The 23228-nt window shown below is 49.8% G+C and overlaps 2 protein-coding genes across 2 annotated transcripts; both read left to right on the top strand.

Moving 5' to 3' along the window:
• The first annotated feature begins 5538 nt into the window (after positions 1-5538).
• Positions 5539-8797, top strand: LOC142814427 (uncharacterized). Its single transcript, XM_075893187.1, has 5 exons — positions 5539-5809; positions 5895-6034; positions 6190-6358; positions 7026-7151; positions 8771-8797. Exons 1-5 carry the CDS (start codon positions 5564-5566, stop codon positions 8795-8797), a joined length of 708 nt encoding a protein of 235 aa, XP_075749302.1. The 5' UTR covers positions 5539-5563.
• Positions 8798-12636: 3839 nt separating this feature from the next.
• LOC142814644 (uncharacterized) lies at positions 12637-19451 on the top strand. Its single transcript, XM_075893720.1, has 2 exons — positions 12637-13730; positions 19256-19451. The coding sequence occupies exons 1-2, from the start codon at positions 12814-12816 to the stop codon at positions 19359-19361; spliced, it is 1023 nt and encodes a 340-aa protein (XP_075749835.1). The 5' UTR covers positions 12637-12813; the 3' UTR covers positions 19362-19451.
• Positions 19452-23228: the final 3777 nt, after the last annotated feature.

Genomic DNA, 23228 nt, shown 5'->3' with positions numbered 1-23228 from the left:
ATTCATCAATTGTAAAGAATCTGTTCATAATACCACTCTTGTTCTATTTGGCTACCTATCTGGTGATATTGCAAAAAGACATGGTTACTTTGGCTACATTTGACTTCAGTTTTGGCGCCTTTTCATTTCCACCCAAAGGCAACCTTGACAGGACATCTCGCCTTCCGGCTGCGCACTCTCTTTCAGCGCTCGCGCATTACAAAACCCTCATGACAATGTGTAATAATTTCATCGCGGACGACAGCAATGGCGAGGCGTCAAAGAAGAACGGCCTTGCGAGTACATCACAAAGGCATGCAAACACACAAATACCTGGCATCCCACAGATATGAATCAATCGAGAGGTTGCGCTTTACAGACGTCACGGTAGTCACCATGGAGGCGTTCCGAAGTCAGGCGAGAACACAGAAAATTCGAGGACGCGATATTCCATTCGATATTTTATTATGCTTTCAAATGTTGTCTAGACCTGTCTCAACGCCGTTCAAACAATACGTCACTCTGTCCTCATTATAGGAAAGGCTGTGCATGTCCTGGTGAGCGGCATGTGGAGGTAAAGGCTTGTACCAACATCCTTTCCTTCCTCCCCTCCTTATCGCGGGCAGCCCAACTGTGTGCTTAGACGTTCTGACTCGCAATGCATGCAGGTCGGTTCGATTGCGTTTGATGGACGGCGATTCTGATAGCGAGCGCGACACGGAGATGTGTGTAAGCGTCGCATGCGGCAGCGAAACGCAGGCCGCAGCGAGAGACCGGTTGTGTTGACGAAGCCGCGGGTCACGCGACGGTCGCATGTCATGCACGCGTCAACGGCCCCCGCGTGTCACGTGGCCACCGCAATCACTGCGTTACGCACTCTCGTATATACAGCCGAACAGGCCCCTCGCACTACTTACTATTCGCGACATTCCGAGTTCGCGCTCGGATACAGAGAGAAAGACATTACGTCGCGACAGCACACCGGCACGCGAGCTACATGCGACGCAACCGGTCCATACCGAGAGCACTCGCCGCTGAGATACTAATCGTGCGACAATTTAGCTGCGAACCCTTCGCCCAATGCAGTCATGCGGCATTCCAAAAGAACAGAGAAGAAAGCCGGCCAGAGCTTGATTGAAAACAAATGTCCATGGGAGAGTGCTAAAGAGGTCAAAGTACGACGATGTGTGGCTGCAGTAAACATTCAGCGTTCCTCTCCCCACCCCCCTCTTCTTCCCTGCCTGTCTTCGACAACAGTAATGAGCTTAGAAGCGACAGTTGGCGTGCGTTAAGTGGGCAGCAGCCTGGCTCAACCATAGTGAATCACTGAGCTTTCGGTTTCTTGTAGTCTCTCATCTCATATGTGAGTGCTAGTGCGCTTAAGTGTGGTTTGGTATGCAAGAGCCAGATCATAACTCTACCCCCCATATCAAGTACAGATCAGTTACGGTGGTTATTCTTTTGTTTTTTTATAAGTGCGCATCAAAGCTATATATTATCCAGTGCTGTTGCTCCGAAAGATCACGTTCAATAGACCTAACATGTGCTTGACGAGGCAGAAAAAAAGGGAGACAAGATCTGCATGCTACAGTAAGAAGAATACTTGGTGAGAAAGGCAGCACCACTCGGACCGCAGAAGGTGAGAAAGGCAGCACCACTCGGACTGCACCATGCGGTGAAAAACACTCACAAAAGATGGTTGTTAAGAGCCACAAACAGCGCAAAACACAGCGGCAGAACTTCGCCTTCAAGCGAGAGAGCGAAGTCAGGTTTTGCTAGCCTCACCTTCTCAATCGATAGCCTAAACCTTTGCTAATCGGTTAGCGGTGAGATTCCCAGGGAAGGTAAGCGGGTTAGGGGGAGACAGAAGGTTAGGTGGGCAGATGAGATTAATAAGTTTGCAGGTATAAATTGGCAGCAGCAAGCACAGGACCGGGTTAACTGGCGGAACATGGGAGAGGCCTTTGTCATGCAGTGTACGTAGTCAGGCTGATGATGATGATGATGATGATGATGATGATGGTGGTGGTGGTGGTGATTATGATGATGAAAATGACTTCCTGCGAGTGAAACTTAGAAGAGCACGCTATTAGCCAAAATTCGTCCTCTTGCGAAGTAGCGTGTATCCACTGCACATTCGTATAGCAGTACGCGCGCTTGCGCAGCTGCACGATTGTTCAAGCAGTTAATTGTCGAAGATGACGAATAATTACGGCCGATCACTTCGTCGAGGGTGGAACGCGTCTCTTCACACTAAATTATGCCTGCACGGAGCTCTTCTAAATGCGAAGCATTTCTTTGCGAAGTTCTGCGACTTTGAGCGTATCTATCTATCTATCTCTCTATCTAGCCGCCTACGACTTTTAGCTCCCCTGGCCGTTTCGATAGTGGTATTGATACCAAACTTGGTGTGACATTACATGACTGTATGAAAAACATATTTGATTAGTCATAACGTGAACATTATGACATGTGTGTCATGTATATCATGATTTACCTTTCATGGTCCTGCAGCTCTTGCGGTGGTTTCATTCACATGGCATGTTGCAAAACTAGTATGGCATGATTGCATGACGAACACAAGCGACAGACCCTAACATGAAAATCATGACATGTGCATCATGTAACAACATGACTACATGCCACGCTCATAATGCACTGCCGGCCGTTTCGCTAGCTTCACTTATACTAAATTTGGTATTACGGGACGTGAATGGATATCGAAGGTATGATACTGGTGCAAACATCGTAAACATGAGATGCGTGTCATGTAGCAACATGACTACATGCTACGCTCATGATGAGCTCTCGGCCATTTCGCTGGCTTCACATGTACCAAACTCGGTATTACGCGACGTGAACGGACGACATAGATAAATGACACATCCAAACATAATAATCATGACATGCGTGTCATGTAACATGCCACACTGATGATGCGCTCGCAGCCGTTTCACTAGCTTTACATATGCCAAAATTGGTATTACGTGACGCCAAGGGATGACGAACGTATGTGACTGGTGCAAACATGATAATCATGAGATGCGTGTCATATGAGAACATGACTACATACCATAGTCAAGTGAGTGAGTGAACAGACTTTATTTAACCAGCAAATTGAGGCGTGGGCCTAAGCCGCGCCAGGGGCCGTGGAGAGACCCTGTCTCTCAGCCGCCTCCCGTGCTCGCTGGGGGGGGGGGGGCGCTGCGAGCGCTCGATGGTGACGGACGCACTCCGCATCGCCTCCGTAGATTTCCTGCTATTTCTGCGGACATCCACCTTGGTACCCCTGAAACTTGGATTTATCGTCACCGCCAAGTTCTCCGCTTCGCCTAGACAACACCTTCGTCCAGGTGGGTCCAGTTTTGACAACTTGAGGGACGTCCTTCACTCCCGGCTACAACGCCGCCTCGCTAAGGGCTCTCAGCCCGGCGATGGCGGCCGCTAACGTGGTTACGGGCTATGATCCTACCTCAAGCCAAATGCTGTCCATGGAGATTTCATCCTCCGAAAACACTATGCCATCAGAAGATGAATACCACGACGACATGGTGAGACTGTGGCAACGCAAGCAAGCGAAATCTAAGCCTGCGTCTCAACAACAACGAGACGCCACAGCGGGCCACCATTCCCCAGCCTTGCAAGGAACGCCGGCGCGCCATCCCTCCGGTGGTGTGCCTACCTCTGCTCCGTCCTCGCAGCCAGCGAAGCAACGCAAGTGGCGTCCGCGTCAGACTCCTCGCCTCTCTCGCGACGACTACATCGTAGTAGTGAAACCTCGCGTTCCCTGCGAGTTACGCACATTTGTCCCGGCCGATCACGCGGGCGACGCCATCCGCAGCTACCTCGGCGACCAGACTACCACGCAAATTCAAGTGTGGCCAATGTGGGAACAGAACATCTTAGTCTGCAGCACCACCATTTTGCCTATGGCACAGCGACCCCTCGGGGACTTCCAGCTGCAAGTGGGGGATCAGCAGCTGCCCGTTCGAGGCCACGCCAAGGCACCAGGGGATACATGCAGGGCCGTCATCAAGGTAAACCCTGCTGAAAGCCCGGAAAAGATAAAGTCTGAACTGTATTGGCCTCGAGGTACTATCCTTGCGGTCCGGAAACTCGGAGATTCCGCGGCGGCGGTGGTGACTTTCGAGGGCACGAAGTTACCCCGCTTCCTCTTCTACCACTGCGTGGCGACGTACATCCGCGCCTACAAGAAAACGGTCCCGGTTTGCACCAAGTGCGGTACCATCGGCCATCGACCACCTCAGTGTCCTCACCCCGCTCCAACGCAGTGTGCCAAATGTGGAACCCCCGCACCTGCTGGCCTCAATGCCCACGACTGCCACCCCAAGTGCCTCCTCTGCCACGGCGCCCATGAGACTGGGACCAGTGGCTGCACGGCAAAATATCGAAAATATCGGAAACGCAAGCAGCCCTCAACATCTCCTCGAGGGACCACCTCATGTTCGTCACAGCGAGACAGCGGCACCAACTTGCATCAGTCGGCTCCACCACTCCACGCCGACACTCAGGCATTCCCACCGCTCGAAGCACCAGCGGCGGTACCTCAGGTGAGCAGTTGGGCAGGGAAAGCTGCTTCTAAGCCTCTCTCACCCCCTTCTGTTGATCCTCCTTCTCCCGAACTTGCGGCCCTTCGCCAGCAAGTTGCGGCACTTCAAAAGCAAAATTCTCTTTTAACTAAACAACTCGAACTCTTAAATAAGCGACTTCAACCCCAACAACAGTGTACTGCAAGGGCATCCGGTATTGCCTCCTCTGTCCAGGCGGCTACGCCAGCTACGTCCAAGCTTAGTCCTCGCGCTAAGTCCACTCCCATTAAACCACCGGTTCAAGCAACCATTTGTACTCCAGCACTCGGAACCGGTGCCACATCCACTCCAGAAGCTCTTGAGGCTCCTGGGGCACCTCAGGTTATCTTGCCCGCTAACCAAACTCTCCCTAGCGAAGAGCGCACCCCGCGCGTAGAGGAACGCCTCACGCGCGTCGAAGCTTCGATTAATCACCTCCTCACCAGCTTCTCGGTCCAACGCATAGTAGTAGAGGTTACCCAGGCTATTCAAGCCTGGGCAATCACCCAGTTTCAACCCAAGGCATCGCGTTCCCGCTCCTGCTCGGTGAGCAGTGAGGGTACAGCTCCACGGCGTCGTCGTAAGGTGGCTACCACCACCCCGCCGTCGGACAATCCGGCCTCCGTGCCCCTCCCTGCCTCTGAGGAATCCGAGCGGGACATGGAGGACCAAATATAAAACCTAAGACAGTCACGATGGCTACCAATCGTACGTCCCGTTCAAACATTGCGTCTAATGTTGAATTCCAATGGCGGAGTCGGAGCAAGTTTTTCTGCTCCTTTCAGAGCAAGTGTGTTCCAATGACTGAGTGAGAGCGAGAGTCAAATGTTCCAATGAGAGAGCCGGAGTGGATTCAGAGCGGGAGTCCCTCCGTGGAGCAGGAAAAACTGCTCCGCCGAAATCGGTGGAGTGGACCGGAACTCAGCGTGACGCATTTCCTTTAACACGTTTGCCTGCTTGGGGGCGCGGCTGGCGCGGTGCGAGTTGTGTTGATAATGGCGGACAGCATGGACGGCTCGGCTACCTCGGCAAAGCGTGCGGCAATGCTTCTGCTACTCGATAGCGACAGCTCTGAGTCGGAAAGCTCAAGTACTGACACGAGTGATTCGTCGGACAGTGACAGCGACGCTAAAGCTTGCGCTTACGAGCGGGAATTCAACAAGTTGTTCCGCATTCCCGCGAAGAGGCCCAAAGTCGTCGGTTTCATCGAGGACGTCGTTCGGCAGTACTCGGACCACGAGGTAAAGAAATAGAACAAAGAAGGAAAGCATTATGCTCAAGGTTTAACACGTTGTGGTGTTTTCGTTTGTTTCTTTTCTTGAGCAGTTCCGGAGGCACTTTAGGCTGGCTCGACCTGTGGCCGAAAAGTTGGTCGCGGAGTTTGCTGTCTCGTCAATGTGCCCTTCGAGCACACACGGAGGAGTTCAAGCGAAATCCGCGGAAACGCATGTCTTGACATTTATCTGGTTAGTTGCACCTCCCCACCTTCACCACCCCCCCTTTTATTTCTTTGTACGATGCCTGCACAAGAACGCATTTGACTATGAGCCTGTTGCTTACAGTGCAGTGTGATGTGAAGCTGTTTTTTTTTCTTTCGGGTACCTGTAATCCCCCTGAGCAGGTACGCGGCCAACAAAACCTGCATGCGAGACGTGGCAAGCCGTTTCGACATGTCAGAAAGCACCGTGTACAGAGTTCTTCAGAGAGTAGCGCAGTTCCTGATGACGCTGGGACCATCGGTGATCAAGTTTCCCGCAGACTTGGAGAACCTCACTAGCAGTTTTGAGAAGGTTTGTTTTGATTTTATTTATCATGAGGACCAATAATATTGGCCGGCCAAGCTATGTTGATCATATCACAAACACGAGTGCACATTTTATTGTGGGTTATTTGAAGCTCAATTTTACGCTGAGGTGGGACTTTAAGAAAAATGTGATAGGTCGTGATGATAATACCGAGCTTCATCTAGTTGTGTTCGAAACATTCAACTTATGTCTCTACTGCAGTCACAGTCGATTCCTTGCATGCGGATGATGCTGCATGCTTTGTCATTTCTGTTCAGATGTACGATACAATATGGATGAGGTTTGGTTTTAAATTTAAGAATTAAATTGCAATTACGTACTTCAACTCCCTTTAGGAAAAAACATATGCAGGCTTTGTTTTGTTTTCTCTCCCATTTTACCATTGTAAAAAGAGAGATGGATAGCAAGAAAACGTGTAGTATATGGTGTGGACAGCAATGTATGTTATCTTAACTAGTTCTTAAAGTTGAATTTGGTTTGCATTTTGAATCTTTACCATAAAATATATTGTGCTGAGTCATGAAGCGTATGCTGTGATTGTGAGTTGATGGGCTTGATCACCAGTATTTCCTGTTAAAACTCCTCACAAATGCTCATTTCTTGCTCAGGCATGGATGATATCACTCATTAGAAGAGTACAACTTGCTTGCAGGTGTCTGGAATGCCTGCTGTTATTGGCTGTATAGATGGATCGTATGTCAAGATACAGTGCCCAGCCAACAAGGTTGCCTCCACATACTGCAACAGGCACCATTACCTTTCACTAACGCTGCAAGCCGTTTGTGACCACAAGAGGCGCTTCCTCGATGCGTTCACTGGAACCTCCAGCAAAATGCATGATTCTCATGCGTTTAGCTTATCGCCTCTTTCAAAGAACATAGCTTCAGTATGTCAGGGCCGTTATCATATATTAGGGGACGCAGCATATCCGCTGCGGGAGTACCTGTTGACACCATACAGGGATTACGGTGCAATGAATAAGCAACAAAAAAGCTTCAATTTTAAGTTTTCAGGGACACGAGTGCTAATTGAAAATGCATTAAGCACACTCAAGAAGCGCTTCAGGCAGCTCATGTACCTGGAGTTGCACACTATCCACTGGCTCAATAAGTTTATTATAAGCTGCTGTATCCTTCATAACTTGTGCATCGATTACGGTGATGAAGAGCCAGATGATGATAATGATGATGATGGAGCACCCAATGCTATTCAGTGGGAGAACTGCACTGATAACCACAGTGATAGAACTGATGAGGAGCGAGCTTTGCACAAGCTTGGCGAAATTAAGCGTGCAAAGGTATTGACCAAGCTCCTGCAAAGTGATTGTGGGAAATAAGACCATAATTCTCTGTTTTGTCTGAACTGGCCCTTTAGTTCCCCACAGTAGTTTGGAGGCTGTGTGTGTGCACCAATGCGCAGCCCCCTTTATATACACAAACACATGTTTTGCACTGCACGTTTTATTTCAACTAAATAGTATTTCAGGCCACTGAAATTATTCATTGTCTGAGCCAAGAAAGCGGCTCAAAAGCTTCATTTTTTCTTCATGCTGTTTTGCTTTTTCTTGCCGAATGCGCTCCTGCTCTTGCCTCTCTTCATGACGCTTCCTTCTTGCGTTCTCGCGTTCAGTTCGTTTTTTTTTCTTTTTCTTCCTGAATTTTCCTCATTTCATCAAAGAAGTGATTCATTTCCAGTAATCTAGAAGCCGAGGGCTTCGGCTTTTTGGGTTCAGGCTCCGTTGTGCTGGTAAACTCCTGGCATGTTGAACCTTGGTTTGTCAGCTCCTGGCTCCCCGATGCTTGGCTCCCCGATGCTTCGCTCGTCGACACTTGACTCGTCGACGCTTGGCTCGGCGGTCTTTTAATAGAGACTATTCCCGAGCTGTCCCTGAGCTCTTCTGGCTGAAGGCTGTCATCTAGCCAACGTATTTTGGCTATGTCATCTTCAAACGGAACATCACAAGGAGAATTCCCCGATTTGTTGTTATGTGCTGCAGCGCTTCTTTTTCGTCGCATGACTGTTTTGTAGCGGCTGCAGCACTGGTCACCTGTTTTAGGGACCCCGACAGCCTCTGTAATGTCAGCCGCTATTTTGGCAAACATTGCCTTTTTATTTTTAAATTTCTTTAGTGGCCCTATTTGGGAAAAATACTGTTGGTAGTACTCGAGCAACAGCTTTGTTTCTCCCGCCGTCTACTCACAGCCTGTACCTGAAAAAAAAAGTGCTTGAGACATTTGTACAGACGTTACCAGTTGCACGTCACCCGACACAGGTGTTAGAGAGTTGTGGTATTCTGCTGTGTTGGTATTAATGTAGAGCTTATAGGCATACATAAGCACGAACCTGTTTTAGTTTGTCTTGATATCGATTTTTCTACTTTGATTTTTGTCGTTACAGTGCTTGGTGTTCTTTGCACTGATCTAACTGTATATATCATGTATAATTCATTACTTGAATGCATTTGTATCCTCTCCTGCTAGGGCCTCTAAATGGGCCTGCAGTTTTCTCTAAATAAATAAATAAATAAATGGACTCACTGCATTGCTCGCTCTTTTGGCTGTGTTCCGGCACTGTGAATGGAAAAACGAAATGCATTTTTATTCATACAGCTGGTATACATGAAGCGACATAACGACCAAGATTTGTGTTCTGTGACACAAATTGCTGTACATTGAAGCACCATGTGAATTTCATGCAACTATGTATGCAATTAAGCTAAGCCATGTGAGGCTTCCTAACACAGCTTCACAAAACAGTAACTCTATGTTTGCTATGCTATCTCATCACGACACAACATTTTGAATAACAATTTCACGTAAGCATACATGGTGGCATGCAAGTTCTTCAACAATAGCTCAACACATTGTGCAAATTCTTGATTGAATTACACACTCTCATCATGATGCACAGAGTTTCTGATCAGCTGACTGTTCATCAAAATGAAGCACGATCTTTCAGGCCTGAAACAGGCAGTGACACTCCAGGAAAAGCAACGTAACTTCTGTGGACTGAGACCGATTCCTAATTTGGATGTGCTTAATGTCCTGAACTTGGTAACATTGCCAACCCATTAGATAGCAGAACATGCACTCACGCTGCTACCTCTGCAGCTAAAATTTCCTGGGGGTTACTTTGGAGGTATCTCGCCGCAAATGCGTACCTGCCAACCTAACTTCTGAAATCGGGAGATTCGCCGCGGGAGCGGAGTAGGGGGCAGAAAACAATTGTTTTGGAGGATCGGTCAAAATGCTTTTATACCAAACACGCTTGTCACCAACGCGGTTCGTTTCTATTCGTGTGGCTACATTCTAAAGTGATAGGAAGTCGCTTCTTACTAATGACGCCGTTCCGTGCAAGAACAGCGGCGTCGCGCGCACGTTTACTTTTTGCTGTATATTTACAGCGGTGTTTGTGCAATCAATGCGGTGAAGGTTTTCGTTCTCCGCGGACACAGGCAAACGAACAACGGTATGACGCATGCGATGCGTTTCAGTGACATGATCGCATCAGCAGTAGAGCAACGTTGCAACATGAACATAGCGCGTGCAGACAATCGCTCCACCCAACACGTGTGTTGCATTCAGCTTACAATTACAGCACAGTGTTGAAATTGAGGAGACACTTACCATGTTGCTCCGCATACTGTGTGGTCACCAACGCAGACATCGTGGACAATAGCTGCTGCACGCTTGGCGTGATATCCATTTCACACAGGTGAATAGCGCTGAACAAGCAAACGAACGATGCGGCGATGCTGGTAAGCCACGTGGTAAACAGACAGCGGAAGAGACCACGCGCAAGGTATCCTGGGTAACGCGGCAGCTTCCGCCTTGCTCCAGCAGGGCGGGTTGTGTTCCGATGGCGGATTTGGAGGATTTGCTCTACGCCAGAGTCGAGTGCTCGCTCGCGGAGTCGGTCGGCTGCACCCACTCCGCCATTGGAATTCAACATAAATTCGAGATCATACAGTGGAACCCTGGAGGCTTCGGGAACAGGCGAAAGCGTTCACATCTTTCCCTTTTCCTCAGCTCACTTGGCTCTCAGCCGGCCGTCTTGGCGCTCCAAGAATCTGGCCCTGCTCCATCCCTTTCTGGATACTGCTCCTATGTAGGCGGCACCACCACATGCCTCCTCGTGCATAAAGCTTACACGGCGGTACAGATTGACCTCGATCTGGATCTTCCTTACGACTACTGCATGATATCAGTGCTGTCTCAGCGGAGGGGCCAACCATCAATACATATCTTAAACGTATACTGTCCCCCTCGCCTTGCAAGGGCTTCGTTTGCGCATCTCTTCTATCGAGCGCTGCGTATAGCGGCCCGACAACCACTGGTGATTGTCGGGGACTTTAATGCCCCCAGCCCTCACTGGGGTTACCACTACGAGAAGGCCCGGGGCAGAGAGCTCAAGGAGCTCATTTCCTCGCTGAGCCTGACGCTTCTTACCGATCCGGCACAACCCACACGTTCCGGCAACTCGGTCACGCGAGACACATGCCCCGACCTCTCCCTCACCCGTCACATCCGCGATGCTACGTGGGATAATTTAGGTGAAACCCTAGGCAGTGATCACTTTTTACTCCGCATTTCGTTCACAACGCGGCAGAAAATGCGCCAACACTGGGGCCAAGCCCGTCTCACCGATTGGACTCAGTTCAGAATGCAACCATTCCCCGCCAGCCTCTCCTCGACCGAATATGCAGCGTGGGCATCATACGCTCTCCATATGAAACAAGCGAACACTCGCACCCTTGCAACCTCTAATTTGACTCCTGCAATCGATCCACACCTCCTACATCTTTGGCACGCTCGCCGCGGGCTCATAAGGCGCTGGAAACGCAACAAACTTAATCGGAAACTTCGCGCTCGCATTGAGGCGTTCACTGCAGAGGCGGCCGCATACTCCGCACAACTTTCCGATGCTAACTGGGCAGACACCTGTTCGAAGGCTGCAAACCAGATGAGCTCTAAGAGTGCGTGGCGACTATTTAGAAGCCTTCTTGATCCCTCCACCACCAGGGGAGAAACGCAACGCCAGCTCCACCGTGTTCTGCATGCCTTTCAGGGCACTACGGATGAACTCGCGCGAGAACTTTGTGACCGCTACATCTGCCGCACAAATGATCCCGCAGGCCCAGCATATACGTATTCCGGCGCCCCTAACACCTACCTCGACGCCCCATACACGCTTTCTGATTTACGATTTGCACTCACGAAAATGCGACGGGGCACGGCCCCTGGACGCGACGGAATCACAGTATCGCTCCTGGCAAATCTTCCCGACCAAGCACACCTCTCACTATACTCCACCTTATAAATTCGATATGGGACGGCTCTCCGCTTCCAACGGAATGGACCACATCGGTCGTGACATTCATTCCCAAATCGGCAAAGTCCGTTAGTATTGAGGCACTGAGACCCATCTCACTTACGTCTTGCGCAGACAAACTCATGGAAACCATGGTTCGCAAACGCCTTTCCGCCTACTTGGAGGCCAGGAGGACCTTTGCCGACACGATGTTTGGCTTTCGCCCCCATCTGTCGGCGCAGGACGTCCTGCTCCAGCTTCAACACGATATCATAGAGCCGACTACTATGCGCCATAACGATAAAGCCGTGCTCGCTCTCGATCTTCGCGGGGCGTTCGACAACGTCAAACACAGCACTATACTCACTAACCTGTCTAGCACAAACTGCGGGCAGAAGACTTTCAACTACATTCGCGCCTTTCTATCACATCGCACCGCCTTCATTCGCCTTAATTCTACCGAACACGGCCCGTACTTATTAGGCACGCGGGGTACACCTCAATGGGCAGTCCTGTCTCCTCTGCTTTTTAACCTGGCGATGATGAACCTCCCCTCTCTTCTAAGCGAGGTCGAGGGAATACAACACGCAATATATGCGGACGATATCACAATCTGGACCAACACCGGCTCCTTAGCGCAAATCGAAGAACGCCTGCAAAAGGCTGCCCTTCTGGTGGACACCTACGCAGGTTCATGCGGCCTGGAGTGCTCTCCAGCTAAATCGGCTCTTCTTTCAGTCTCTGCGCTACCGCCGCCTCAAATTTTTCTTCCGTCCGGGCCCGTCCGGTCAGTGCAAAACATTCGGGTTCTTGGCCTTCACCTCACATCGTCCTTGGATCCAAAGGGCACAATAGCAGGCCTCAGACGCACCAGCGAACAGGGGAGCCGCATGATACGGCGAGTTTCTACCAAGCGCGGCGGCCTCCGCGGATCTCAGTCCCTCCGATTGGCCCACGCGTTTGTGACCAGTCGCGTCCTCTACGCCTTGCCTTACCTTCGCCTGCGTCGTCGACACGAGCACCAGCTGGACGTCCTTCTTCGTTCAGTATACAAACGCGCTCTGGACCTACCTATTGCAACTTCCAACAGCCGATTCGTGGCTCTGGGGGTACACAACACCTTTGCAGAGATGCGCGAAGCTCATCGCGTTAACCAAATCAATCGACTGTCGCAGACGCCTCCAGGGCGCCGTCTTCTACACAGACTTGGCCTTAACCCGATATCTGACCAAGACCCTCTGCAGCCGGTACCAGAGCTCTGGCGTCAAAAGCTATGGGTGGAACCTCTACCCCGTAATATGAACCCCGACCTCCATCCTGGCCGTAGACTAGCACGCGCCGCGGCCCTTCATACGCGACACTCCGATCGTCCTGGTGTTTTCTACGTGGACGTCTCGGGTCCCTCCCCCTCGGGTCACTTCACGGCTGCCGTGATCACAGAGGGCGAACACGTAGATGGCCTCTCCTTTCGAGCAGACACAGTAACGCACGCTGAAGAGGTTGCCATAGCTTTGGCCGCCTCTCACCCTGCCTCACGCACCATCCTGACGGACTCGCGCTCGGCCTGTTCTCAGTACCTTCAGGGTTCCATTGCCCCGCTGGCGGCTAGCCTCCTACAGGCAGCCTCTTGGCGCTTTAACCCTCATCCCATTCGTATTGTCTGGACCCCAGGCCACTCGGGCCTGCCCGGCAACGAGGCGGCAAATGCCGCTGCCCGCGCTTCTCCTGTCCGGGCCGTTGCCCCTCCTTGTCCCGAGACGGAATCTGGCAATACCAACCTGACGCGCTTTCGCGAAATTTTGGCTTATTACCGGGCTTCGCGCCGCCTCTACCCGGACCCCGCACGCGGTTTGGAGAAAGCGGACGAACGACTGCTACGCCGCCTGCAGACAAACACCTTTATCATTCCGGCGGTCGCCAGGCACTTTTTGCCGGAAATCAATGGCACCTGCTCGACCTGTCATGTCCTCGCCGACACATATCACGTCGTAGCATCGTGCCCAGTTAATCCCGTCCCTTTCTCACCCCCTTTTCCTATCCCAACTAGGTAGGTAGGTATAAACTTTATTTTTCCTTTGTAAAGGAAAGGTGCAGTGGAAGAGAGATGAGGAGAGATTGCTACGCTCGATAGTCCTCCGCAACCCTCTCTGCCCAACCCAGGATGGCCTCCTGGACGTCGGGTTTCAAGCTGCGCATGGCAGCCTCCCACTGCTCCTCATTACTAATTAGTTTTCGAAGGGACGGTGGAGGGGGGTGCTTAGGGCACCCCCACATGATATGATTAAGATTTGCTTTCTGTGCGGAGCAATATTTACAGGAGGAGGACGGGTAAAGAGAAGGGTACATGAGGTGAAGAATGTAAGGAGAAGGAAAGGTGTGAGTCTGCAGCTGTCGCCACAGTACTTCGCGCCTTCGTATGGATTTCGACATTAGCGGCGGTAAGGATAAACGACCAAGGCGGTAGTGACTACAGATGTCGTGAAATGTTAAAAGGCGATCCCGCGCAGCAAACGGTGCCGTTGTCGAAACGGGGCCTGGCTCTTCCAGCGCCTGCGCCCGGAACGTAAATCCTCGGGCGCTGGCGTGAGCCGCCTCGTTACCGGCAAGGCCCGCGTGCGCGGGAGTCCATATTAAAGCCGTGTCTTGTTGCGGGGGATGGGCCAAAAGGAGGGAGAGGGCTGTTTTGGACACCCTACCCGCTCCAAAATTGTAGATGGCAGTTTTTGAATCACTAATAATAAGTGAATAATTTGGAACTGTAAGGGCCAGAGCTATGGCTGCTTCTTCCGCCTCCTCAGAAGAGGAAGCAGAAATAGAAGCAGCAGCAGATATCTGACCTAGCGAATTCACAACTGAGAGGGCGAAAAAAGGACGGGTACTGTATTCGGCAGCGTCAACGTAGAGCACTTCTTTAGAAGTAGAAAATCGTTTTTCGAGAGTTTTTGCACGCTGTCGTCGACGTTGCTCGTGGTGCACAGGGTGCATGTTTTTAGGGAGCGGCGGAATGTGTAGATTCTTGTGTATTTCACGCGGAATAGTGTGTTTGGCGTTAGTGGTTGGAGTTGGCCTGATACTGAGGGTATCGAGTATGTATCTTCCGGTCTGTGTGTTGGAAAGACGAGCATATTGTGAAGTTAAGTGTGCTTCAATAAGTTCAGTTAAGGTGTTCAATGTGCCTGTCTCCATGAGCCGTGCGGTGGACGTTCGAATGGGGACTCCGAGAGCGAATTTGTAGATTTTGCGTAACAAAGTGTCTACGTTATTTTGTTCTCTTCTCAGAAGGAACAGATAAGGGAGAGAATAAGTCACTTTATTGAGGACGAAGGCTTGGATGAGGCGGAGGAGCTCTGCCTCTCGTAGCCCGCCATGCTTATTAGATATCCTGCCTATAAGGCGTAGAGTGTGGTCCACAGTTGTTTGAAGTGCTTTAATGGTGTGTGTGTTTAGTCGATTTCGTTGTATGTGTAGTCCAAGCACCCTGAGTCTGTCAACTTTAGGCACGGGTGTATTGTTCAGTGTTATTTGTATATCAGAGATGTGCTTTTCAGAGCCCCGATGGGCAGGAAGGAGGAGCAGTTCAGATTTAGTGGGTGAACAGGTCAGATTCATGTTACCCGCACAAACCACCACCCTGTCAGCAGCAGTCTGCAGAGTTTCCTGAATGTGACCATCGGAGCTGCCTGTCATCCAGAGGGTAATATCATCTGCATAAAGTGAAAATTTGAGATCTGATATGGATCTCAGCGTTCGAGCCAGCGGCATCATCGCGATGTTAAAAAGGAAAGGTGATAACACTGATCCTTGAGGTGTGCCGAAACTCCCCAAGGAGTAAGAACAAGAGTGTTCAGACCCAATGTAAATAGTTGCCGTACGGTTCGAAAGGAACGCAGATATGTAATCATGAATCTTTTTACCAACGCCTATAGCGCTCAGTTCACTCAATATGGCAGTGTGGCTGACGTTGTTAAAAGCCCCATGGAGATCGAGACTGAGAATTGCTTGAGTATCGAGGCTAGAGTTAGGGATAATGATGTCATGCTTCAGTCGAAGCATGACATCTTGGCTGGAAAGGGATTTACGGAAGCCTATCATTTCGTGAGGGTATAAGTTGTGTTCTTCTATAAATTTGCTAAGGCGGTTGAGGATTACATGTTCAAGTGTTTTTCCGATGCATGAAGTGAGGGAAATCGGACGTAGGTTGGCTGTGTTTATGGGCTTACCAGGTTTTGGTATGAAAATAACTCTGGCGTCCTTCCACGCAGCCGGCAAGGTAGAAGTGTCGAAGCAGTGGTTAAAAAATTTAGTGAGGGCTATAATTGAGTTTTCATCTAAGTTGCGGAGAAGTTTATTATTGACGAGGTCAGGGCCTGGTGCAGATGAGGTGCGAAGGTTCGCAAGCGCGTGTCTAACCTCAGCCTCCGTTATGGGGCTACTGAGATCATCATTTGGTTGTCCGATATATTCAGGTGCATCGTATCGATACGCGCTGGGTAGGTGTTTGTCGCGAAGATCATTAAAAAGAGTGTTTAAGTTACCTTTGTGCGAGTGAAGTAGTTTGTTAATGTGATGATTATTTGCGGTACGTGATATGGTAGGGTCTAATAAATGCCGCAGGAGCTGCCATGTCATCTTGCTGTCTAGGTGGCCATGCATGCTTTCGCATTTCTGGGTCCATTGTTGACAAGCAAGCTGTATGGCATAGTCCTGGATTTGCAAATCGAGTCTCGCAATTCTCAGTCTCAGTCGGCGATTGTGTCGCCTCTTCTTCCAGCGTTTGAGGAGAGATTGCTTAGCTTCCCACATGTGAAGAAGTCGGGTGTCAACTATTGTAAAAGGCGTATCAGGTGGTAACATGGTGGTATGCGTTTTTGTGTCAGTGTGCAATTGCTGTACCCATTCCGAGATATCATCTATCTCAGTAGGCGCCGAGCAATGACGGGCCTCGCGAAACTTGTTCCAGTTAATAAGGCTCAGGCGCTTGGGAGCTAAAGGTTTGTGTCGGAAGTGTATGGTAGTTTGAATAATGTAGTGGTCACTACCGAAGTTAATGTTCAGGTTGGTCCATGTGACAAAGTGAACGCGATGGCTGAGTGTAAGATCGGGAGATGTATCTTTAGCTACACTATTACCTAATCTAGTGGGCATGTCTATATTGTTGTGGAGGGTGAGGCGGTGATCCTGTATGTGAACCCATAAAGCCCTACCCTTGGGTGTAGAAACAGAGTGGCCCCATACTTGATTTGGTGCATTAAAATCACCAAGTATTAGGAGAGGGTGATGTTTCGCGGCCGCAATGGCTCGGGCAAAGAGAATATTGAAGCGATGGTGTTTCGCCTGTGGCCTACTATAGACGTTTAATACGTATAAAGGCGACTCTTGAGTTTTACAAGGAAGGACCTCCAAAAAGTTGTGCTCCACATCGATGCCGTCGAAATTAGAGTGAGTTACCGTCAAATGTTTTTGCGTTAATATTGCAGTATCGGGAGAATTTAGAGATTTAGTTTGGTGTACACTGTAACCGGGAAAAGTTATGTTTCCGTGGGTCTCTTGTAGGGCAATGACTGCAGGGGGTTTGGGGCAGGAGGCCAAATATTGTTGAAGAGTCGCTTTCTTTTTGCGGAACCCCCTGCAGTTCCATTGCCATACTACAAAGTTCGAGCGATTAGGGTTTGCAGCCATTGTCGGGAGGGGGTGTAGGAGAGAAGGCGGTTACGGCTATATTTGGATTGTTGGCCGTGACGGCCGCAATCCATGCAGTGGTCTGCTGCATTTGAGTTTGTACAAAATCTAGAAACTTGTCAAGTTTGTCATTTATGGCAGCTTGGCCCGTCTCCTGAGCTGTGAATCTGCTCTCTATGTGAGAAATCTTACTTTCAATGACGGCGAATTTCTTCTGTGTTTTATTTTCGAGGGCGTTTATCCTATCGTTAAGAGTTAGAACTGAGTCGCTGAGAGATTCTTCTTCGCGTGGTGTGGCAGGGGTTTTGCGCTTATTTGAGGGTGGCAGCTGGGAGGTGTCTCGAGGCATTGTAGTGTCCATGTCAGTAGGAGGAAGAGGTATCGTGGGTTCAACAGCAGGGGGCGAGTGAGCAGGAATGAGAGATCGTGGTTCGGAATGCTGCGAAAGATTGCTAAGGGGCATTCGGGATTGTAGCTCGAGCTTTAACTTGTGAATTTCTGCCTTGAGGCTAGCGTTTTCAGCTAGAACTGTTTCTAGACTAATGTTTTGAGATAAGGAGCAGTTAGAGGAAGCTGCCTGTGCCCAGCTTACCTTTAATGGGTTTGGCAGATGACTTGTGGAATGGGGGTTCGTTGACTGGGTCGGGAAGTCAAGTTCTTTGGGAGTCGAGTTTGGGCCCCGCCTCTTGCTCTTGCTGCGACCCCGCTGTGGGCCACGCTCTTGCGAGCGATTAAGGCTCGGTGTCCGGGATGATGGAACTTCTGAGGGCTTAGGTGTCTGGTATTTAGGTGTCTTGGTCTTGTAACGCTGTTTGCACAATGGGGAACCGGTGATGTGAGCTCCACCACACACGACACAGACGGGTTCACATTCATGGTCCATTGAGGAATCCTTCAGTCCGCACTTGTGACAGATTGCATCGGGAGTAGAGGGGCAGACATCCTGGCGATGTCCAATTTTTCGGCAACGGGTGCAGGCTTCCACCTTCAGTCGGAATGGGCGGCAGCGAAGCGTGCAGCCTTCGTAGTTGATGTAAAAAGGGACGTGCGTGCCACGGAAAACAACCAAGATGGTTTCGGTGGTGCTCAGTCGGCGAGCGGCCCCAATGGTCATGGCTGGATTACATCTTTGGAGGGTTGGAAGGATTTCCTCTTCAGCGTAATCCAGAGGGAGATGAAACCTTCCACGACAAGAATCTACAGGGTCGGCAACGTGGGTGACGACTTCGTAGGGGACTCCGTTGAACTTTAAGGTCCGGATGTTGTGGTATAAATCTGCTCGGTCCATGCTTGACGTACTCACGAGCACTGTGTGACTGGTGGGATTGACCCTGATTTGATCAGGGCTGCTGATGGGAAGTCCAACTGCTTTGAGAACGAGTTGTCGTAAGACACAGGGGTGCAACTTGGTACAGTCGAGACCCCCGCGTATCCGAAGAATCACCTTGTAGTCCGCATCGGGCAGTGGTGGAGGTTTAGGCTCCCATGAAGATGGTTTCTTCAGATCCGCTGCGCAGGTGTCAGCCGATGAACCAGTGGGACGAAGGTCAGCATGTAGAGCACGCCATGAGCGAGCGGCGCCGCCTCCAGCAGCGACGCCCGCTGCGACGCTGGCCGCGTCGCGCTGGGCGCCTCCACTCATACTAGGCCGGCGGTTAGGCCTAGCGCGGAAGCGGTCGAGCTGAACAATAAACAGTCAGCACTGTTCTCAAGGAGCATTATCACATCCCAACAAGGTGTCGAATGGGTGCCAGGTCCACTTACAGTTGGTGTGATGTGTGATCCAGTGTCCAAGGACCTGAAGAGGTGGTCATAACACGGTAAGTAGCCGGAGCCAAACGTACACACGTCAGCGTTTGATCGGGATCAAGCGCGTCTCCTCATCCCAACTAGAGAGGCTTGGGAGGAGCACCTGCTCGGCTGCTCTACCTTGGCTGCACAACGCTCCTTGGTGGAGCGCGCACGGGCAGCTTCCAGCTCCACTGGCGTCCCGGAATAGGGTCTTGCCACTCTAGCACGCCGATGGGCCACGTCGGCACTCTCTAGTATACTTTTTCTGAAATAAATGTTTTTTACCACCACCACCACCACCATGCTCGCTGAATGGCCCATATTTGATATGCCCGATCTGAGCTGATCAGCGCCGCTCTCCACCGTGCCCCAAGCTGTTCTGGGGAGACTGAATTGGCGTTTTGTATCTGTGCGCATTCCCATAAAATATGCTCTAGAATGGCATGTCTCGTGCTACATAGCTTACACGAGTCATCTGGGTGTTCGGGGTAGATGCGATTTAACTGTTCCGGGTTGCGAAATGTTCTAGTCAAGGCGCCAATACATTTCCATGTGACGCGGCGCGCGTGCTCGCCGGCATTCATTTTGTCGCGTCACGCCGGCGTTGCCGTCAGGCGCCAGTCCTGCCATATTCACCTTTTCATAAACGCCTCGCTGGGCACCGCTATAGCCCTCCTTGGGCTGTGCAAATTGGTGCGTCCCCTCGAAAATGCACTGGCAACGCTGCACCCTTAGCCTTTGTACTCCTGCGCACAGCCCATCATGGCGGTGTTTTTTTCCTTCCTGTGAAAAGGTGTATACTCGCAGGCACGCCCCGCACTGCGTTGCATTGACGCATTCGCTTTCCAGTGCGTCCGGCGTCCCTCTGTGACGAAAACAGGGAGACGCAGTGTTGTATGGGTAACGCATCGACGCGAAATGCAGCATGTCGTATTTCGCACCAGTTGCCATCGGGCCGCGCCGACGGACACAGGACGCGCATGGCGTCAGACTATCAAGTGCTCGCGTTTTGCTAACGTAGCGTCGCTATGCCCAGCGTACGCGCGCGTCAACGCTACATTGGAGTATATTGCGCCCTTCATGATGAGCTCGCGGTCATTTTTCTAGCTCCACATATGCCAAATTTGGTGTTACGTGACCTGAATGAATGACGAAATATATGACTGGTGCAAACATGATAATCCTGACACGCGTGTCATGTAAGAACATGACAACATACCACGCTCATAGCGTGCGCACGGCTGTTTCGCTAGCTCCACGTATACTAAATTTGGTATAACATGATGAGAATAGATTACGAATGTAAACGACACATCCAAACATGATAACCATGACAAGGAAGTCAACTACGTCATCAGTTATCTCCACCTCGTAACGTCTTGCTGATTTTAAAGTGACATATCAACATTCCTCATTGAAGCTTAGCATATAATCGATTCCCACTGTACGTGGGGTCTGCCTTTTTTTTTTCGAAACAACTTCAAGCATGGTGTTTTTCTGGGGTACAAAACCTGACTCTCATGCAGAATGCCTGGGTGAACCCGGCTCGCACCCCTGATTCTAATTTCATTAATTCATCGCAATTTCCTTCTCATGTATAATGACGACTTTTCATTCGATCCACCGGAAATGATAGTATACCAGGGTTCTTTCATGCTATCGTGTCGAAACAAATTTCACCGCCTTGTCGACCGATCGTCGGAGAGTACAGTATTTCAATGTTGTCACTGTCGTCTTCAGACCCCTTATGCCTTTAAGAAGACAATGGTTCTCAAGTTATGACATAAAACTCAGTTTTCATAGACGATGAATCGTCTACCTGTCAGAGGACAAGTATGGTAGCGCCACCTGTCGCTATCAAATAGCGTATTTGTTTCTTTCTTTCGCTTTGTTGTGAAGGAAACGTGTCGACAATCCGCATGAATAAATTTCACGCACGACGCTACCCACAGGTCACAAAAAGTTGTGGTAAGTGGGCGATAATGTGGTCGTCTGAGTGTTCTGAGGAGACGATGGTCCTTGTATTTGAGACATATGTTATCAGGGGCGGATCCAGGCACTCGTCTTAGGGGAGGCGGTCACTTGGAAGTAACGCCAAGGAGAATTGGGTGCGGTGGTCTTGGTTCTTCTGGTTTTAAAGTTATACTATCATAACAAGTGTTCTATCACAGCATAAATACTGTTTTTTTTTTGCGCTCACACTGGTCACACTGATATGTCGTAATTGGTGATAGTAGGTGGGAAGCAGGCACTGAAGGGCGGTGCTAAGACAGGATTCGGGGGGGGGGGGAGGATTCACCTTCCTTTTTTGGATCCGCCACTGGTACGTAATGGTATCTGTACGCAGGTTTAACTTTGCAGTCATGTCCAGCAATAAACTGACGTTGCACACTAATAACCTTTAATTTGTGAGGCACTGAACACGGTCAAAGACAGTCTATTTCTTTCTCACTACTTTAAATCAACGCACCCTTGAAGTAATTAGCCGATGTATAGTAGTCTATCAAGAGCATTGTAATATTGTTATGTACTTTTTACTTAAAAAAATTTTATATCATTATGAGGGACGTCACAGAGGATGACGCAGGCAATATAGACCATCTACTGTACTCTAATGGGTCCTGACGTAAGACAGTACAGAGGCCTTTGACGTAACGCCTTTATCAAAACGTGACAGACTTGGTCGGAATCGAACCTGCTTCCTTCAGGTCAGCAGCAAGAGCATGATTTAGCAGGAACTTGCTGCTGGATACTTTAAATTTACTGCTTGCGGGCTGTGCTGAAAGTGATGGCCACGACCTAAGTAACAATTAGAGGTCACATGAATATGATTATCAGGTCAGTACAAAATAAATCCTAAAACAATTCTAAAAAAGTGCATTCATCTTGAAACACTTACGCACCAGAGCCACCTTAACTATCACATTTGAAAGTCAGTTTCTACAAACACAGGGTGTGCAAACGAAAAGCCTGACGAAACATGTCAAGAAATACATCAGCACTTTGATAACAAGAAAAGTAATGCGAGTGACCGAGTGCACAAGAATCAAGCCCAAGTGGCCAGGTTCTTGATAGTTTTCTAGTTGTTTCTACTTTTGAGTCTTCTGGTTTGTGACACGCGAGTCCAACCTACGGCTGTAAAAAGGCTTATTGAGTAATAATCGTCAAGTCGAGGAGGCGCTAGCCCTGATCGTCGTGGATAAACGAACCGCCTTTCACAGCCTGCGCACCGCATTTACATTGCCAAATGTATGCTAATATTTTTCATACTTTGAAGGGCCAACGCACTGAAGCGAGTAGTACGGGGAAAATAAGAATTAAGTAGGTGCCAGTAAGTGCCTCTTATAAACGACCCAGACAGAACGTCCACAAGAATCATGATTTACTGTTTTTTTTATTTATTTCCACTCGCACACACTTTTCGGTTGTTTCACAGGAGCTTCGGGTGAGTTGCCACCATGGTTTCGTGAATAATGACGAGTGATGTTCAACGGCTCATTAGAATTCGCGATAATAATCGCAAAAAAAAGAAGAAGAAGAACGCATGCTTTTCGAAGCAAACGTGCTGTGACGATCATTCGCCTCCCGTTGCGACTGATCTCCTCACAACCTATTCGCCTCGGGCAATTGTAATAACTCTGGACAGGTTACCGGTAGACGACGTCAGAGATAAACAAAGCTGATTCGCTTGGCACTCTTCGCCGCCTACAAATCATGTCACTCGTCGGGCCAGCAAATCACAAACGGAAACGGAGCAAAAGAAGAGAGACGCCCAACGTGGGACTCCGAAGCGCTCAAGCCTAGAAGCTCTCAGTTGGTCCAGGCGCGACATCATTCATATGCCCCCCCCCCTTCCCCTCCCCCCCAACACACGCAAAGAAAAAGAAATAAACATGAGCAGTTTTTTTTTTTTTTTTTGGGGGGGGGGGGGGGGGGGGTAGGGGCTTACAGGCTCTCAGATCCCCGGTAAAGTATCCCTCTCTCCAGCTATTAGGAAATGGCAAGCGAAACGTCGATGCAGGTAGCAATAATTTAGATACGGCACAGGTAGAGTAGAAGCTACCAATGGCAGATA

Source organism: Rhipicephalus microplus, chromosome 4 (genome assembly GCF_043290135.1).
Source record: "Rhipicephalus microplus isolate Deutch F79 chromosome 4, USDA_Rmic, whole genome shotgun sequence".
In the NCBI taxonomy this organism is placed as follows: domain Eukaryota; kingdom Metazoa; phylum Arthropoda; class Arachnida; order Ixodida; family Ixodidae; genus Rhipicephalus; species Rhipicephalus microplus.
The sequence above is the reverse complement of the archived record's forward strand: the minus strand, read 5'-3'. Positions and strand labels throughout refer to the sequence as shown.

What these genes read in the sequence shown, in the direction of transcription:
- LOC142814644 (XM_075893720.1), top strand. Translation starts at nt 12,814, where the DNA reads ATGCGCGAAGCTCATCGCGTTAACCAAATCAATCGACTGTCGCAGACG. An exon ending in CCTTTTCCTATCCCAACTAG is followed by an intron (nt 13,731 to 19,255) that starts GTAGGTAGGTAT and finishes CATCCCAACTAG; the next exon opens with AGAGGCTTGGGAGGAGCACC.
- LOC142814427 (XM_075893187.1), top strand. Translation starts at nt 5,564, where the DNA reads ATGGCGGACAGCATGGACGGCTCGGCTACCTCGGCAAAGCGTGCGGCA. An exon ending in TCACTAGCAGTTTTGAGAAG is followed by an intron (nt 6,359 to 7,025) that starts GTTTGTTTTGAT and finishes ACTTGCTTGCAG; the next exon opens with GTGTCTGGAATGCCTGCTGT. An exon ending in TTTCACTAACGCTGCAAGCC is followed by an intron (nt 7,152 to 8,770) that starts GTTTGTGACCAC and finishes TTGTCGTTACAG; the next exon opens with TGCTTGGTGTTCTTTGCACT.